Source organism: Schistocerca nitens, chromosome 4 (genome assembly GCF_023898315.1).
Source record: "Schistocerca nitens isolate TAMUIC-IGC-003100 chromosome 4, iqSchNite1.1, whole genome shotgun sequence".
NCBI classification, from domain to species: domain Eukaryota; kingdom Metazoa; phylum Arthropoda; class Insecta; order Orthoptera; family Acrididae; genus Schistocerca; species Schistocerca nitens.
This window is the reverse complement of record NC_064617.1, coordinates 741,938,022-741,958,212: the sequence shown is the minus strand read 5'-3', so window position 1 is coordinate 741,958,212 and position 20,191 is coordinate 741,938,022. Positions and strand designations below refer to the sequence as shown.

Here is a 20,191-nt window from a genome sequence, read left to right as displayed (position 1 = left end):
GTTGAAACGTAAATTTTTATGTCTGCTACACTTTCAGAAGTTGAGGATCCAACGTGCTGACCAGTCAGACATCGTAAGGAGTAACAGGGACAACCTGGAAGATAATAGTAAGTACTTGTACCAACAACGACTGCCAAAAATTGGAGAGAGTGCAGAGAATTTTTTTATTCCGTACTTGAATCTTCATTTTATTTCCGTCATTGCTTCGTCGGGGTATAAATTGAACGGCATGGGAGAAAGACTATATCCCTCTCCTACACTACATTTAATCTGAGCACTTCGTTCCTGGTCTTCCACTCTTATCGTTCGTTCCTGGTTTTTATACTGTTACATAGTACCAGTCTTTCGCTAAAGGTTACCCTTAATTTTCTCAGAATTTCAAGCATCTTGCACCATTTTCCATTGTCGAATAGTTTGTCCAGGTTGACAAATGCTATGAATGTGTGTTGATTTTTGTTTAGTCTAGCTTATATTATCAATCGCAAAGTCAGAACTGCGTCTCTGGTACCTTTAGGTTTCCTAAGGCCAAACTGATTGACATGTAATACATCCTCAATCATCTTTTCTGTTCTTCTGCATGTTATTCTTGTCAGCAACGTGGGAGTATGATCTGCTACGTTCATTGCGCGGTAATTCTCGTACTCATTGGCTTTTGCTATCTGCGGAAATCTGTGGATAATGTTTCTCCGAAAGTCTGACGGTATATCGCCAGTCTCATACATACCATATATGAACATGAAAAGTCATTTGCTTGCCATTTCCCCCATGATTTTAGAATTTCCGATGGAATGATACCCATCCCTTCCACCTTATTTGATCTTTAGTCGTCCAAAACCCTTTTAAATTCTGATTCTAAGAATGGATCCCCTACCTCTTCCCTATCGATTTCTGTTTCTCCTTCTATCACGTCGTCACAGAAGTCCTACCCTCCCCCAACCCTCACCCCCCCCCCCTTCCCCATAAAGGCATTCAGTGTACTCTTTTGACCTACCCGCTCTCTCCTCCGCATTTGACAGAGAAATTCCCATTGCACCCTTACTATTATCGTCCTTGCTTTTACATTCATCGAAAGTTGTTTTGATTTTTCTGTATGGCGAGTCAGTCCCTCCGTCACTCAACTCATTTTCGATTTCTTTTTCCTGCTTCCGTTTCGCTTTAGCTTCCCATTTATTTCATTCTTAAGTGAATTGTATCTCTCTATTCCTGAATTTCACTGAACATTTTTTTACTTCCTTCTTTGGTCGATCGCCAGAAGTACTTCTTCTGTTATCCATGGTTTCCTCTCACTTACTTTCCATGTACCTATGTTTTTTACTACGGAGACGGTGATTGCCCTTTTTAGAGAAGTCTACTCCTCTTCAACTGACCTGCCCACTGAGCTATTCATTATCGCAGTATCTATAGCCTCAGAGAACTTCAAGCATATCTCATCATTCCTTAGCATTTCTGTATCCCACTTCTTTGTACGCCGTTTCTTCCTGACTAGTCTCTTCAACTTCAGCCTGCTCTGCATCATTATTTAATTGTGCTCTGAGTCTCTGTCTGCTACTCGGTACGCCTTATAATTCAATATCTGATTTCGGATCTAACTGATGTAATCTAACTGAAATCTTTCCGTATTTCCCGGCCTTTTCCAAGTATACCTCCTCCTCTTGTGGCTCTTGACCAGAGTATTCGCTATTACTGAATGCAATTTACTGCAGAACTTAATTAATCCTCCTTCTTTCTCATTCCTAGCACCAAGCTCATATTCTGCCGCAACCCTTTCTCCTACTCCTTCCCCTACAACCGCATCCCAGTCTTCCATGACTATTACATTTTTATCTCCCTTTACATACTGAATTACCCGTTCAGTATCCTCATATACTTTCTCTATCTCTTCCTCTTCTGCCTGCAACATCGGCATGTATTCCTGGACCCTTGTGGACGGTGTTGGTTTGCTTTCGGGCTCTGATGAGAACAACCCTATCACTGCTGTCTTCACACTAACACACTCTCAGCCCCACCTTCCTATTCATAACGAATCCTACCCCCGTAATAACATTTTCTGCCGTTGTTGGTATTACGCAATTCTCATCTGACCAGAAAACCTTTTCTTCTATCTATTTCACCTCATTAACCGCCACTATATCTACAGGGTGATCAAGAAGTCAGTATAAATTGGAAAAGTTAATAAACCACGGAATAATGTAGATAGAGAGGTAAAAATTGACACACATGCTTAGAATGACATGGGGTTTTATTAGAACAAAAAAAAAAACAAAGTTCACTAAATGTCCGACAGATGGCGCTGGACAGTAAAACTGCTACCGTGATGGGTGAGAGGTACGCCGATGTGTTACAGAATCGCATCATCCCCAGCCTGACTGATAAACACCTGCTGGAACGTACGATGTTTATGCAGGATGGCGCTACACCCCACATTGACAGACGCGTGAAAGATCTCTTGCGCGCGTCGTTTGGTGATGATCGTGTGCTCAGCCGCCACTTTCGTCATGCTTGGCCTCCCAGGTACCCAGACCTCAGTCCGTGCGATTATTGGCTTTGGGGTTACCTGAAGTCGCAAGTGTATCGTGATCGACCGACATCTCTAGGGTTGCCGAAAGGCAACATCCGACGCCAATGCCTCACCATAACTCCGGACATGCTTTACAGTGCTGTTCACAACATTATTCCTCGACTACAGCTATTGTTGAAGAATGATGGTGGGCATATTGAGCATTTCCTGTAGAGAACATCATCTTTGCTTTGTCTTACTTTGTTACACTAATTATTGCTATTCTGATCAGATGAAGCGCCATCTGCCGGACATTTTTTGAACGTTTTTTTTTTTTTTTGGTTCTAATAAAACCCCATGTCATTCCAAGCATGTGTGTCAATTTGTACCTCTCTATCTACATTATTCAGTGATTTATTCAGTATTCAAATTTATACTGACTTGTACCTCTCTATCTACATTATTCAGTGATTTATTCAGTATTCAAATTTATACTGACTTTTTTATTACCCGGTAGATCGAGCCTTTTCATTTCCCTTTGTAGATTTTCTAGCTTCTCTACCACGTTCAAACTTCTGATATTCCACGCCGCGACTTGTAGAACCTTATGCTTTTGTTGGTTAGTCGATTCTTTTTTCATGCTCATCTCCCTCTTGGCAGCCCACTTGCAGAGACCTGAATGGGGAACTATTCCGGAATCTTTGGCTAATGGGGACATCATGATGACACGTTCTCAAATACAGAGGATAACAGAGCAGGAATAGGAGGGTAAAAAGAAGTCCTTGGAGATTACGAAAAGAAGAAGAAACCCGCTTGGTGGGATGTAGAAATAGCAGAGATGATTAAAAGGTAAGAAGCTTATTTGAAGATGAATGACAATAGAAGAAGACATAGATGTAGGAACACAAAAAGATAAGTAAAAACAGAAGTTTAAAAAGGAAAAAATCAAAGAGTGGGAAGTAAGATGTGAATCCGTGGAGAGGATAGAGAATAGGAGAGTGAATGCGACTGCCAGCTAGTGACAGGTTACGTCTTAATAATATTAGTCATTGTCAATGGACGAAGTATTTAAGGATTTACTCCTGGAAGTCGGTCTGAATTTTCACCCAGACGTGAAGCGAGATTGCAATAGAAGCAGTTATGGACTTTAGACATAAAATTTCTTCAGCAGGCTGTGAGGAGCGTAAGCTGGAGAAGGCACTAGGATATGGGTCAATACATCCAGAGTGGGTGAAGTTTGGATCACAGAAACTCTTGAAGATGCTAAGGATGCTACTTGAAAGACTACTAAGTGGAGAAGATGTTGAGTGGGAATGGATAACATGTTCCATAATACTGGTGCATAAGAAAGTGTTACTTAACGACTCAAACAATTATAGGTGATGGGTAGTGATTCCTTTTGTTGGAAGACCGTACTCTAATGTACTTACAGATGTCATGGAAAAAGAAACAACCCACAAGCAGCTAGAGGAGCAACCAGGATTAAAAAGCAGGAAGGTCGGTAATGGACATAATTTTCGCAATGAAACTAGTATGTGAACAACGCACAGAGACTGGATTGGAGACGCATGATACATTGATTGACCAACGTGGAAAAGGTGTATGGTAATGCACCCACCAACAAACTGTGGGATAGCTTGAAAGTGACAGAGATAACCAAAGATTGCTAAAAGCTGTTATGAAATTACGTAAAAATAACAGAGCGAAAGTAAGAACTGGTCAGAAGAATTCGAGGTGAAGATATGGACTGTCACCGATCCACTTTAAGCTGTATCTAGTGGCAGTCCTGCAGACTTTACATAGAAAATGACAAGTTATGGGAGTGACATTAGAGGACAGCAAGATATTTATCCAGTATTTCGCAAATGATCAGATTGTGCTAGAAGAAGATAAGGATAGTCTGAGCTATATGATAATAAATCTTAAACAGAAGTATAAGGCTGACCTGAAGATGAGCACGAAGAAGTGTGAGTATTTGGGCGTTTGAACGGGAAAAATAAATAATTTGGAGGTGAATGGAGAAGCAAATGTAAGTGAAGGTAAAATACCTTGTGGAATTATTTAATTAACAGGGCACAAATAATGACGAAGTCACTAGTAGGATTAATAAAAGGCGATGTGTAACAAGGGCAATGAACTCTCTTCTGTGGTGTAAGAAAATAAGAGCAACAATGTAGAAGAAAATGATTAAGATTATAGTCCATATTATAGCTTTGTACGAAACAGAAACCCAGAACGTTAGTAGAAAAAAACGGTTTGCCATAGAAATGGATTGCTTAAGACGAGTCTCAAGCTGTACTGTGATAGATAGGATAAAAAATTACGTAATCCGACAAAGGAATGAAACTGGTAGGGATATCTGTGGTGATATCCATAAAAACAACAGGGTCAGGTGTTAGCGAGAATCGAGCACAACTGAATTCGAGCTTGAGGGCGAAGAGTAGATTTTTCATTGCTGTTCACAACAACAAGTACCGCGAGTGAATGGAGAAATGGAGCGTTATAGGGGGGGGGGGGGGGTCGGAGGGGAGGGGGAATACACCAAATTAAACGTAATTTCTCTGTATCGATCCATCTGAGATTATGAGTCCCTCGCATGAAAATACTGAGAAAGTGTTCCTGTACAACCTCGAAATTCTGTGGTAGTGTTTGAGTTCCCCGTGTTCAGTAATGTATCTAACTTGAAGTCCAAAATGTGAATAAGATGTTTGGTTATAAGATTAACCTTACAGCTGTATGTAATTATGTGTAGAATGTACTGAAAAATATGTGTCAATTTCATACATTTACATAACTCGCAACACGTTGCTCCTTTTTTGGAGATGTAAAGTTGATGAAGTGTTTATTTTTTAATTAACTTCGCTGAAGGCTGTTAAGCATTATCGTAACGATCGTTCGGTTTTATTAACGTACGCGACACAGTGAATTTATAAGAATTTTTTATATATTGAAAACAGTTAAAATTCATACATCACATTGATATAGATTTCTCGTCAGAAAAATACACTCAAGACCGACATGACGTAGCGCCAACCATGCGCATTAAAAAGATTCACAATAACGTGTAATTTAGAAAATTACAATCAAAATTTTACTAATTTGACGATTTTATAAATACGAAGCAGACTTCTGCTCTTGATAATAACGCCACAAATTCCGTGGTACTACGATACGTAAATATACAATGTCGATTACATAAACGGTGACATACATTAAAATACGAATTACTGTAGGATTTAGGCAAGTTATAAGATTCCTGCATGTTTTCCTCAACACTGTATGAAGTAATTTTCACTGTACGAAAAATTATTGTTTTGGGAATACGTGAAATCTAAATGCTGGAAGTCTTTTTGGAATTGACATTGTTGACATGTTCTCAGATTGAATGATTACATAAATTTATTAATATTCCAATCGAAATCAGCTGAGTACCAGTTATCAAAAGTGTAAATGTTAATACAGTAATAAATGATTGATGCATAAGGCTAACAGTTGTCTGCACTGAACGGATACAGTAGGTGATATGGTATCAAAAGTGTGATTGGCCCCAAGTGATCGCGTTGCGCTACAGTCTGTGTGTGTAGTCCAGTGGTACTCAGCCTCTTTTTGTTCGCGGCACCGTGCACAGTATAGTAAGTTATTGTGGCACACTGACAAATGGAGTTGGCAACAGCGCGAGGGGCCCTTTCACCAGTTAGTGATGTCCAGTTAATGTGTTAATTTTCGGTATGGATAAGTTTCAGATCAAAAAGGAAAAAGTTCAAGATGACTAACTAACAGAAACAGATATGAGTAGCAAAAGTGAGAACGAACCAATTCCAAATCCGAGAAATCAAACAGCGTACTCTAACATTTCGTAAGTACCGAGAGAGAATTAGTTAAACTTCGGATTTGCATTCAGTGAACTCGAAAACTGCCCATTACGAGAATGCATCGTGTGCAGATAAAAACTTAGCAATGAATCCATGGTCCATAGTAATTTGAAAAGACATTTGAACAGCAGACGTGGTCACATATATGGGAAAGATGAGAACTATTTTAGTCGATTGATATCGTCAGTATAAAAGCAAGCCAAATCCATGGTGCGGAGAGCACCTTATTTCTGAAAAAGTACAAGGGCCAGTAATAAAGTTTCCGCAATAGCAGCAAAAAAAATGGTGGAACCTCATAGTACTGCAGAAGCCGTAATTTTTCCTGCAAGTAAAGATATAGAGACATCGTTGTTAGGTGATGGCGGCGAAAAGAAAGTCTCTTTCGTTCCATTGTAAAACTATACTATTTCCCAGCGACCTGATGACGTGTCTTCAGATATCCACTGAAATGTCCATGGAAAATTAAGCTGCTGTCGTGTATTTTCACTGAAGCTTGACGATTCAACAGATGTAAGTAGGAAATGTCGATTACTGAGCTATATAAGATATTTTCATTAGGATTCGATTACTGAAGAATTTCTTTCGTGTACACGTCAACTGCTTCAGAAGTGTATAATTATATACACAGACCCTGGAGCAACACACGTTGTTGGTTGGTTGATTCGGCGGGAGGGGACCAAACAGCGAGGTCATTGGTCCCATCGGGTTATGGAAGGATGAGAGAGGGAGGTACCCATGCTCTATTCAAAGGAACCATCCCGGCATTTGCCCGAAGAGATTTAGGGAAATTATGGACAACCTAAATCAGGATGGCCGGATGCGGGTTTGAACCGTCGTCCTCCCGTATGCGAGTCTAGTTTGCTGACCACTGCGCCATCTCGCCTGGTAATACAAGTTGTCCTGCAAATGTTGTCTTCCTGTTTGCACAGACGGTGCACCAGCAATGAGTGGAAGATTCAGTGGAATTGTTGCAGGACTGAACAAGATTTCCCGACCGTAGGTTCGGCACATCGCATCATATATCTTGAGGCTCTGGTGGTGAATGCCAGGCCAACAGAAATTTAAAAAGTTTTAGATTAATTCATTTACATGATAAATTTCGTTAATTCTAGAGCTCTTATGAGAAGATTCATTAAACAATTGTGCCAGGAAGCGTATCTCGACATGGCACTTTGGTTCTGATTACTGAGATCCGTTGGTTGTCAGAAGGTAGAGTTGTGGAAAGATTTTGTTTGAGTTGAGGAAAGAACTATTAAAAATGTTTAGCGTCGAAGAGCCAGACTTCGCAGTGAAGTTAAATAACGAGGAGTGGCGTGCCAAGGTGGCCTATTTGGTTAACATTACCTGATCGAAAGACGAAAATATGCTAACGTATAGTGATAAACTCACCGGGCTGTTAAGAAAATAGAATTTGAAAATCGCACGTGGAAAAGAAACATCTTGACTTTTACTCTCATTTGCGAGATGGAACCACAGGGTGACATAACCTACAAAACTCATTTTTAATTACTCATGGTTCTTGAGAATAACAAGGTAGAATATTATCCTTACATCACTGTCGAAAGGTTTGACTGGATGCGAAACTCTTATGTTGTGTCTCCAGAATTCTCCACCTACCTTTGTCTGAAGGAAGATGAGCTATAGGCAGAACTTCTGACAGAATGAAAACTTCAACTGAAATATTGTGAACTACAACGTATTAAGTTGTGGACGTTAGCGAAGAAAGGGTAACCTGTAATAACAGTGAAAACAGTTAATGTCCTGTTGCGCTTTTCCATCACCTATTTATCGCGACTGGATTTTCGGCAGCTACCAGCATAAAAGGTAAGAAATGGGATGGACTTCTTTCAGTTTAACAGGAAACGCGTGTATGCTTGTCCACAATTCTACAGGCTCAAGCTTCTCTTTGATAAATCAAACTTGTAAGGCGTAAACCAATGAATAACCTGTAAATAAATTCAGATTCTAGAATATAATATATATTCTGTTGTTCTTTTTAAAAATAAACATTCAGTGGTGTAATTTAATTACCTTTATTAGAAGTATCATCAATCCTCAGAAGTATACTGGCACACCTAGCTAATGTCGTGGCAAGGTGTTGTGTCGTGGTCCACCTGCTGAGAACAATAAGGAAAGGATAGTTGTTGTGTCTAGTTCATACAGCATAGACACAATGAGGTAGCTAGGTGCACGCTAAACTAACGCAGACGGGCTTGAAGTTCTGGAACATGAGACTTATTAAGGAATAAGAAGAAAAGTACGTAGCGTTTTAATACTTATCTTTAATTCTCTTGTTGGAATACATCTCTCTTGAATATTAGTAAGCTATAAGCACTGATACAAATGGCGCCTTGCTAGGTCGTAGCTATGGACTAAGCTGAAGGCTATTCTATCTGTCTCTCGGCAAATGAGAGGAAAGCTTCGTACGTCTGGTCGCAAGCTATGTCTTCCGTACAACTGGGGCGAGGTCTAGTCCGTGTCTTGTGACCTGCCATGTGGTGGCGCTAGGATTGCGATTACACAGTGGCGACACGCGGGTCCGACATGTACTACAGGACCGCGGCCGATTTAAGTTACCACCTAGCAAGTGTGGTGTCTAGCGGTGACACCACATTCCTCCCCCGCAAATCGGCGAACGGTCGTGAGATAAGGCTTCCGCCCGCCGTGGGGAGGACCCCATGTTGACGTATGCGATGAGGTGGGGAGCCTAACAACAGGCGAGGCTGTGCCACCCGCACCCGGCCATTCGGTCCGAGGGGAGCTAGGAAACGCCTGCAAACCTAGTCCAGGGTGCACGTCAAAATGGGGTGTATGCGCACGTAATGAGACAAGAGGGGCCGAAGGGTCGACCTCCATTGCGTCGGGGAATCCGACGCGCGAAGACATCTGGTCCGGAGCGGGCAAGAGGTCCATGGCGGAGGACGGCTGGTCACGGGAAGCGAGCGGCGGCGCGTGACCCAGGGAGGCGCGTGGCGGCCGCAGCGAAGCGTCCCCTGCGGGCGGCGCCGGCGGCGGCTGCGGCGGCGGCGGCGCGACGGCATGAGGCAAAATGGAAGGCAGCGTCGGTAACACCTGGGGATGAGGCGAGCCAGTAGATGGGTCCCCAAGGCGCTGACCGGACGGCTCCGTCGCTGAAAGCAGACGGGGAGCGGCAGAACCCAGGCGACGACAGAGGCGCAGCTGATTGAGATGCCGACGCACCTCACCAGAGGCCCCCAAAACCAAATACATCGCGCGGCCGAGGCAGCGAAGAATGCGCCCTGCGAGCCAACGCTGTGAACCGCGATAGTTGCGATAATAGACAACGTCGCCAGGAGCAAAAACCGGAGTCTGCCGCTGCACAGGAACCTGATGCGGCGGATGCAGCAAAGACATCAGGGTGCGATGAGATCGACCATGGAGCAATTCAGCCGGCGAGCGGCCATCGCGGGGCTGAGAGCGATACGAAGACAAAAAGAGTAACAAAGCGTCCTCCCGAGAATGCGATTCTTTCAATTTCAACATCTGTGACTTGAAAGTCCGGACCAATCGTTCAGCGGCACCGTTTGACTGAGGCGAAAACGGCGCGGACGTCAGATGTTGAATACCATTGGCCTTGCAGAATGACTGAAATTCTGCAGACATGAATTGTGGGCCATTGTCGGAAACAATAGTCTGCGGAAGACCCTCAATGCAAAAGATAGCAGACAAGGCTTGGATTGTGGCAGAAGACGTCGTGGAAGACATCCGGACAACAAAAGGAAAATTACTGAAAGCATCGACCACAACCAACCATCGAGCATTCCAGAATGGACCAGCAAAATCGATGTGCAAGCGTTGCCAAGGGGAAGTGGCTTTCGGCCATGCAAAGAACTTCCGCGGCGGTGCGGAGTGTTGTTCGGCACACGCCACACAAGAGGAGCACATATTCGTAATCGCAGCATCGATGCCGAACCAAGTACAGTGCTGACGAGCAAGTTGTTTCGTACGCACTATACCCCAATGTCCTTGGTGGAGAAGCTTTAAGACAGAGGACTGTAACGAACGTGGGACCACGACTCTGGACTGATCATTATCGGAACGCAACAACAAAACACCACGTCGTACAAAAAGTCTCTCCTTGTGAGCAAAAAAACGGCGAACCAAAGGATCTTCGATCCGTGACTTTGACAAGGGCCATTGCGTAGCAACAAAACGCAAAACAGTAGCAAGGACAGGATCAGCAGCTGTGGCTGTAGCTACACGACGAAAATCAATCGGAAACGATGCGACCACGTCATCGGCTTCCGAATCAATGAACATGCAAGCAAGTTCGGAAGAATCGAATGCTTTATCCTCAGCAACAGGCAAACGGGACAACGCATCAGCGTTTCCGTGCTTAGCAGTGGACCGATACAAGATATCGTAGCGGTACTGCGAGAGAAAAAGTGACCAGCGAATGAATTTCTGCGCTGTACGTGGAGGTACAGGCTTGTTCGGATGAAAAAGCGATGTCAAAGGTTTGTGGTCCGTGATGATGGTAAAGTGACGACCATACAAGAAGTCATGGAACTTGGTAACACCAAACACGAGAGCTAAAGCTTCTTTCTCTATCTGTGAATAATTTCTTTGCGCAGATGAGAGCAATTTGGACGCAAAGGCAATAGGGCGATCATGCGAGCCATCCTTGTGCGCAAGCACAGCACCGATCCCGAATTCCGAAGCATCTACCATCAACAAAAGGGGTTTTCGGGGATCGAATGGCGTAAGGCAAGTATTTGAAAGTAACGCCGATTTCAACTGGCGAAAGGCGCGTTCGCATTCCGTCGTCCAGACGAACGGAACACCTTTACGGCGTAAGCGATGAAGCGGAGCTGAAATGGAAGAAGCATTGCGCACAAACTTCGCATAATAATTAATTTTACCCAGCACACTCTGTAGCTGTTTTAAATTCCGCGGAGCAGGTAAATCCTGTATGGCACGGAGGTGCTCTGGACTCGGATGTATACCTTGGGCATTTATGACATGCCCCAGGTAGGGTAAGTCCCGAGCAAAAAACACACATTTGTCCTTCCTCAAGCGAAGACCATTCTGACGCAATACCTGAAATAATGTTCGGAGATTTTGCAAATGTTCGGCTTCTGTCTGTCCTGAGATCACAATATCGTCCAGATAGTTCGCAGCAGTAGGGACCGACGCACAAATAGTTTGTAAATATTGCTGAAACAATGCAGGGGCGGATGCACACCCGAATGGCAGTCTTTTGAAGCGATACAAGCCAAGATGCGTGTTAACCACCAAGACGCGCTGAGATTCTTCGTCCACAGGTATTTGCAAGTACGCATCGGCGAGGTCCAATTTTGAAAAATAGTTTCCCGGGCACAGTTTGTCAAAAAGATCTTCCGGGCGGGGCAAAGGAAAAGTAGCAGTCACAAGTTCTGGATTCACAGTTGCCTTGAAGTCCACACAAAGTCTCAGTTTTCCGGAAGGTTTCGGCAAAATTACTAAGGGTGAGGCCCAGAGAGACGCCTGCACACGTTCAATTACACCTTGAGATTCTAAATCGTGCAATGTTCTTGCGACCTCATCACGCAATGCGTGGGGAACATTGCGCGCTCTGAAAAATTTCGGTTGCGCGTTGTCTTTCAATTCCAAATGTGCTTCATAGTTCTTAGCGCAACCAAGGCCCGGTGCAAAAATGTCTTAAATTCTTCACAAATACTAGAACTACTGGCGGAAGGCACAGTATGATTCACTGATAGGACCTGATTTACTATAGACAAATTAAACAATTGAAACAAATCTAAACCAAACAAGTTCACTGCACCAGAAGAACGAAGAACGTAAAACGATACAAGTTTTGTTTGGTTCAAATGGTTCAAATGGCTCTGAGCACTATGGGACTCAACTGCTGTGGTCATAAGTCCCCTAGAACTTAGAACTACTTAAACCTAACTAACCTAAGGACAGCACACAACACCCAGCCATCACGAGGCAGAGAAAATCCCTGACCCCGCCGGGAATCGAACCCGGGAACCCGGGCGTGGGAAGCAAGAACGCTACCGCACGACCACGAGATGCGGGCCAGTTTTGTTTGTCCCTTGTATGTGGCAAGCAGGCTGCACTGTCCTAACACAGGTATCTGCTGTCCTGAGTAACTAGTTAACTTAACATTTGCGGCACGCAATGGCGGTTTGCCCAGTTGTTTGTACGTGTCGTGATTGAGCAATGAAACTGCAGCTCCGGTATCGAGCTGGAATGGGATCACTTTGTCTTCAAAGTCTAAGTCCACAAAAAGTTTATTGTCCTGCTGACGACAAGAGCGACTGTCACGTGCAATTTGAACTGATACAGGTACAGAAGCACTTGCGACTTTACGGGATTTCCGGCGATGTCGACGCACACTTTTGGTGGGACGAACACAGTCACTGTCAGCTAAAGTGTCACTAGACGGGTTGGAATGAACTACATGAATGTCCATGGGCGAAGGTCCACGAGCCTGATTGTCCTGGGTTCGATTCCGGCGCGAAGCAAAAGGCCTGGAATTATTGTGATTGTCTGATCTAAGCTTTTTTTGGCAAACACTTTGAACATGTCCCTTCTTGTGACAGTAAAAGCAAATAGCTTGGCGTGACGGGCAATTTTCACGCGAATGTCTAGTTGCACACCGCGGGCATGATTTCACTGCATTTGCTTGCTTACGCGGCGCACGTGTTTGCAAGGTAGGCTGCCGCTGCTGCGACGGGCGCGAGGGCCGCTTAGCGTCCCGTGCAGCGGGCCCGGCGGGCCGGTGAATGTGACACACTGCTGGCGAAGTTTCAAATGAGTCCTGAGCAAAGTCAAGTGTGTCTTGCCTATCCAATATGTCTATCACTTGTTGAAGGGAGGGATTTACTAGTTTCAAAATCTGTTCCCTTATGCGAACATCAGAAACGTTCTGTGCTATTGCATCACGCACCATAGTGTCTGAATAAGGAAGTCCACAGTCACATTCAAATGCACACTCCCTAGTAAGTCCTTGCAAAGTTGCTACCCACTCCCTATTAGTCTGACCGGCCGTACGTTTTGTACGAAAGAACGTATACCGTTTTGCAACTACATTTACTGTTTCTTTGAAATAGGCATCTAAAGCAGACAAAATTTCTTCGTAGGACAGAGTTGCTACGTCGCGTCGGGGAAACAATTTCACTATCACACGGTAGGTAGACACACCTACACAAGAAAGCAAAAACGGCTGCCGCTCTTTACCTTGAATTCTGTAGGCTGCTAGATGGAAGGCAAATTGTCGGGACCACTCAGTCCACGACTCTTGAGCTGCGTCAAAACTACGAAACGGAGGTGCAACAGCGTTTTGTGGCAGCGGTAGCGAAGAAGCGGCGGCTGCCGCATCGGTTTGTAGCGCACGTTGACCCTGGACGAGCTGTCCAAGGGCTTCCAATAACGCCTGCGTCTGCTGATTCTGCAAGCGAAAAAATTCGGACAGTACATTTGGAGAATGTGGCGAAGCCATGACACAAACGAATGAATACAAACTCTTTTACTCGTCGCCAAATAATGTTGTGTCTAGTTCATACAGCATAGACACAATGAGGTAGCTAGGTGCACGCTAAACTAACGCAGACGGGCTTGAAGTTCTGGAACATGAGACTTATTAAGGAATAAGAAGAAAAGTACGTAGCGTTTTAATACTTATCTTTAATTCTCTTGTTGGAATACATCTCTCTTGAATATTAGTAAGCTATAAGCACTGATACAAATGGCGCCTTGCTAGGTCGTAGCTATGGACTAAGCTGAAGGCTATTCTATCTGTCTCTCGGCAAATGAGAGGAAAGCTTCGTACGTCTGGTCGCAAGCTATGTCTTCCGTACAACTGGGGCGAGGTCTAGTCCGTGTCTTGTGACCTGCCATGTGGTGGCGCTAGGATTGCGATTACACAGTGGCGACACGCGGGTCCGACATGTACTACAGGACCGCGGCCGATTTAAGTTACCACCTAGCAAGTGTGGTGTCTAGCGGTGACACCACAATAGTGACATTCATCTCCGACACAGTGGTAACGCTGGCTGCGTGAAGATGGTGCTGTTGTTGTTTGGACTGAATACATCTGTTAGATAACTACAAGCACATTATACAAGTTGGTCATGTCCACAGAGACCTGTCGAAGCTGGAAGACGGGATCGGGGAGAAGGTGGTGATGTTCATCAGGAGTATAGTGGGCTACGTCGGCTGCGTGGTGATGGCCCTGGTGCGTGGCTGGGAGCTGGCCCTCGTCTGCCTGCTATCCCTGCCTCTGTGCGTGGTCTCGCTCATAGCCACCGACGTGTATTCCTCCCGGCTCGCGGACAAGGAAGCGGACGAAGAAGGCAAGGCGGGCGCCGTGGCTCGGGAGGTGTTCGCCGCCATCCGCACCGTAGTCGCCTTCGACGGACGGGACAAGGAAGCAGAGAGGTAAGGAGCGTGCAGAGTGCAGCGCAGTAATCGTGTTAGGGCAGCAACGCACGGCCCGCCTACCGCCACAGTGAGCGCCGCACGTGGTTGTGCAATTTCTACGGGCTACGGCGCACTGGCCCGTCGAAAGGAGCAGCGTGTGAACTAGGTCGGTCCGTCTCTTCTGCGGATCTCGTTGTAGTTCTTGCTTTCTCAGTCCTTTCGACCGGAATTGTTATCTTTTTTTTCCAGTTGTTGGAAATAATTAGCCAAAACGAAAGTGTCTGCGGAAGGTGGTGTGGCCATTTGGCAATCGGTACGTCGTTTCGTTTGAAGAAGGAAAGACGCCGCAGCAGCAGAAAAAACATATATCGGGTGCATCCTTCCAGCAGGAAAGAAATATCAGTGGTGCTTTTGTCACCTTTTACAAGGAGCTAAGAAAGTATGATACATTTTTTTTAATTACAACAGAATGTGAACGTCTTCTTTCGACGATCCACTTTCCAAAATTAGAGGAACGATAACGACAATGACAACAAACTTGCACTCATGAAAAGACCCTAATGCTGGTAACACTGAGGTAAGCTTGTTACTATTCTATTTAAATATTTTAGTATCAAACGGTTTCATATAATTAAGTGCACATTAATAATACAGACATTTTCACTGAAACTTAATACTGCTTGTTTACATTATACAAAAATGGTTCAAATGGCTCTAAGCGCTGTGGGACCTAACTTCTGAGGTCATCAGTCCCCTGGAACTTAGAACTACTTAAACCTAACTAAGCTAAGGACATCACACACGTCCATGCCCGAGGCAGGATTCGAACCTGCGACCGCAGCGGTCGCGCGGATCCAGACTGTAGTGCCTAGAACCGCTCGGCCACCTCGGTCGGCTTTACATTGTACAGATGTTAAACTATTCATAATGATCACTTCCTTAGGAATGATCCGGTGCATCAGATGAAGTTGCTGAATATCTTACGTCTGTTACATTTTCATAAATATTTGTGTAACTAGTTGATGGCTGGCCAATGTTTATGAAATTAGTATTCCGTGGATAGTTCTCGGGGGACGCGTTCTGTTGACAACAAGCATCCATGATCACTTCTATAATACCGATTTTCGTTATTAACTTCAAATACTCAGGTACTCGTTTAAAATCATTCAGCAACGACAGCAGAAAGTGGCGGTCAGGGTCATCGTCGTTTCTGGCTACTTTCCTTCAGTACTCCAACGAGCTGCACTTCTATGTTCTCGCTTTCTGCGTTATTAACCTTTCTCTTTTTCAGTATTGATGACCTGCACTCTCAAATCTCATGTGGTTCTTCAGTAGGCTCAACTTTTGTGCCTTCTATCCTACTTCAGCTGATTTCAAACTGTCATCCGCATTATTTCTTGCAACAACGTGTGCAAAAAAGATAAGCTAGGTGAAGTAGATGTAATGAGATTTCTGTGTAACACTTGATGCACCCTTCAACCTGCTGACTTTCCGATATTCCTTCACAAAGCTATTTCTCAGATTTTCCCATTTTCTTGGCAGCCTCAAGCCTGAAAAGAAATTTTCTTTATGTTTTAGGTACTTAGCTTCTGAATGCTCTTTTGCTGACACTCATTGCACCTATCGCTTGGGAAAAACTACAGTTAGCGAAATTATGCAACAAGTTTGTCGAGCGATATCATCAAGATGAATGCAGAATGCCTTCCCAAACCGACGATAAAATTTTGGTTTTATATAGCTGAAAAATTTTCAACCGGAGCAAATTTTCCTCTCGTAGTACAAGCTATTGGCGGGAAACATATGCGTGTAATAAAACCAGACAACACAGGATCATTTTGTTACTGTTATAAACTTTTTTTTAAAATTGTTTTAACGACAGGTTGTCATAACAATCATAAATTCATATACGTTGATGTAGGCCCATAGGGAAAACGCAGAGATTCATCAGTTTTGAAAGTTTCGTTTTTGTACAAACAACTGATGGATGGAAATTTAGGATTACGTAACAACGAGGAAACAAAAGGTATTCACGGCAAAATTTCTTATTTCGTTGTTGGTGACGAGGCATTCGGATATCAGAACATGTTTTACGACGCTGTGCAAGAAATAATTTAAGTAAAAACAAGATAATATTTAATTATCAGCTCAGAAGAACACGTAGATACAAGGAACGCACTTTTCGCATTTTGACTAATAAATGGTAGATGTTAGATTGACCTGTAAATGTTAACGTGAAATTGGCAACATACGTTGTTAAAGCTTGTTGTATACTTCATAGCTTTATACGCTTAAGGCACGGTATTAATTTCGAGCAGACTTTACACATTCCACAAACTTACCAGTTATTCAGAACTGTGATGTACTAGCAGATTACATTGTAAATGTCAGTCCACTACAATGATAACATCGATGCACTTAACGTCTGGTGCAACAGATTCAAACACATGTAAAAAAAAAAATGTAATGATACTATAAAAATAAAGGCCAACCCACGTACCTACCTTTTTCTTCCATCTTGTAACAATTGTTTTCTTCCAAACGAATTTACTATCTCTTCCGCAATTTATACTTTAAAATTCTGCCGCTGTATCGTCCATATTCATATTCCGTACGGCTGAACGATTTTCCACTTCAACCAGTAAGTTTCTCTGTGTCGAGGTGCATCATAGCATGTCCGTGCCAGACGTCAGGCGTGATACGAGTCAACGTGTGTTGTCTGCTGCGCAAGTTCGCCGAAGTCGACAACCGCGCCACCGTGTGTCAGGGCGGCTGCCGGGCTTTCCGCAGGGGGGCAACGGCGGCCGCGTGCTGGCGCGGTTCAGAGGCCACTAGTGCGTCGTCCTCGTTTCGCGTGCTGAACTCGTATCACGGTCGAACCTACAATAGCTGAACGTATATCGCTACTCCGTTTCAGCACTGGTGCACAGTTTCGACAGACGATAAGATCCATATTACTGCACTGTCTACTGCATAGAGACGTTTCATTGTGGAAACAATCTGTGGACCAACAGCATGAGCCGGAATGCGTTATCATACTCCGGTAGGTTGGTATACTGATTGTTTTGATGTACACTGACATGACAAAAGTCGTGGGATAGTGATACGCTATCGCGTACGCAAGGTATAAAAGAGCAGTGGACTGGTGGAGCCGTCATTTGTGAAGGTTCATGTGAAAGGGTTTCCGAAGTGATTATGGTCGCACAAGGAGAATTAACGCGGAATGGTAGTTGGAGATAGCAGCAAGGGACATTCCATTTCGGAAGCCGTTAGGCTATTAATTATTCCGAGTTCCACAGGGTCAAGAGTGTCCGAAAATACTAAAATTCAAGCATTAGCTCTCACCACGGACAACGCAGTGGCCGACAGCCTTCACTTAACAACCGAGAGCAACAATGTTGCCACACAGTTGTCAGTGCTAACAGACAAGCAGCAATGTGTGAAATAAACGCAGTAATCAATATGGGATGTATGACGAACGTATCCATTAGGATAGAAAGGCGAAATTTGTTGTTAATGGGCTATGGCAGCAGACAACCTACGCGAGATCCTTTGCTAACAGCACATCGCCCCCAGTGCCTCACGTGGTTTGTGACTATATCGGTTCGACCCTAGACAACAGGAAAACCGATGCCTGGCCAGATGAGTTCCGAATTCAGTTGGTAAAATCTGATGGTGGGGTTCGAATGCGATGCAAGCCATGGACGCAAGTTGCGAACAATGAACTGTGTTGGCTGTGTTTGAATGGGAAAGACTGGGTCCTCTCGTCCCACTGAACAGATCATTGACTGGAAATGGTTATATTCGGCTAATTTGAGAACATTTGCAGCCATTCATGTTCATCTTCCAGAACAACGGTGCAATTTGTGTGGCTAACAGTGCGCCATGTTGCGGGGCCACAGTCGTTAGTTATTGATTTGAAGAACATCGTGAACAGTTCGAGCGAATGATTTGGCCACCCACATCGCCCGACATGAATCCCATAGAATATTTATGGGATGTAATCGGGAGGCCAGTTCGTGCACAAAACCCTGCCCCGGCAACTCTTTCGCAATTACGGACGGTTATTGAGGCAGCATAGCTCAGTATTTCTGCTGAGGCTTTCAGCGACTTGTTGAGTTTATGCCCCATGTCACGAGTCGCCGCATTATGCCGGGCGAAAGGAGGTCCGACACAATATTAGGAGGCATCGCTTGACCTTCGCCACCTAAGTGTAACGTAACATTAGTCTCTCTTGACTCATTAAAAATAATTTGTTCCGTTTGTTAAACTCAGCTACCCCTGCAATAGTAGTTCACACAGAATATCTCTTCCCCTTTTCGCGTCATCCGTAGTAAGTGTTGACAGAGTGAAGAAATCGTTTCCACTAATTCGTAGTAGTCTTTCTTGACTTTAATGACCCTCTACTGATTCTCACACCAATTGCTTACTGATCATTTCTGACTCGGATTCCGTTTTCCGACCGTGTTAACAAACGGCAGAGTCGTTAGCATAAAAAAATTAAACTTGGAGATCAGCCGTAGGAGACCGCGCGAGATCAGCTGACGTGTCACGTTTTGCGTCAAGGCGTCCTGCGGGTGCGGTAGGGATCAGCACACAGCTTTTTCGGCCGTTCTCGGCTTTCCTGGCATTATGGTGCTGTTTCTCACGTAAATATCTCCTCAGACGGCGGCAGGGGTTCATTGGGCCCCGTTCCAGTCCTCCCACACAGATAATATTCTTGGCAATACCGGGACTTGAACTCGGGTCCTCAGCACGCTGGCTGGGCAGTTACGTAAGAGAACTTCCGTATCTACAAACACTATGTGGTCAAAAGTATCCGGACACCACCAAAATTATACGTTTTTCATATTAGGTGCATTGTGCTGCCACCTACTGCCAGGTACTCCATATCAGCGACCTCAGTACCCATTAGACATCGTGAGGCAGCAGAATGGGGCGCTCCGTGGAACTCACCACACCAACTTCAAACTTGGTCAGGTGACTGGGTGTCACATGTGTCATACGTCTGTAAGTGAGATTTCCACACTCTTAATCATCCCTAGTTCCACTGATGCCGATGTGATAGTGAAGTGGAAAAGTGAAAGGACACATACAGCACAAAAGCGCACAGGCCGATCTCGTCTGTTGACTGACAGAGACCGCCGACAGTTGAATAAAATCGTAATATGCGATAGGCAGACCATCATAAAGGAATTCCAAACTGCATCAGGATCCCCAGCAAGTACTATGACAGCTAGGCAGGGGGTGAGAAAGCTTGGTTTTCATAGTCGAACGGCTGCTCATAAGCCACACATCACGCCGGTAAATGACAATCGACGCCTCGCTTGGAGTAAGGCGAGTAAATATTGGACGATTGAACAATGGAAAAAAGTTGTGTGGAGTGACGAATCAAGATACACAATGTGGCGATACGATGGTAGGGTGTGGGTATGGC

General features: G+C 44.4%; 1 protein-coding gene across 1 annotated transcript in view; it reads left to right on the top strand.

Annotated features, from left to right (window-relative positions):
* Positions 1-20,191, top strand: part of LOC126252985 (ATP-dependent translocase ABCB1-like) — a 209,928-nt gene that overhangs the window by 54,471 nt on the left and 135,266 nt on the right. The window contains exon 7 of the mRNA XM_049954013.1: positions 14,479-14,775. Coding sequence (XP_049809970.1) covers positions 14,479-14,775 — 297 coding nt within the window. The remainder of the gene's footprint in view (positions 1-14,478; positions 14,776-20,191) is intronic.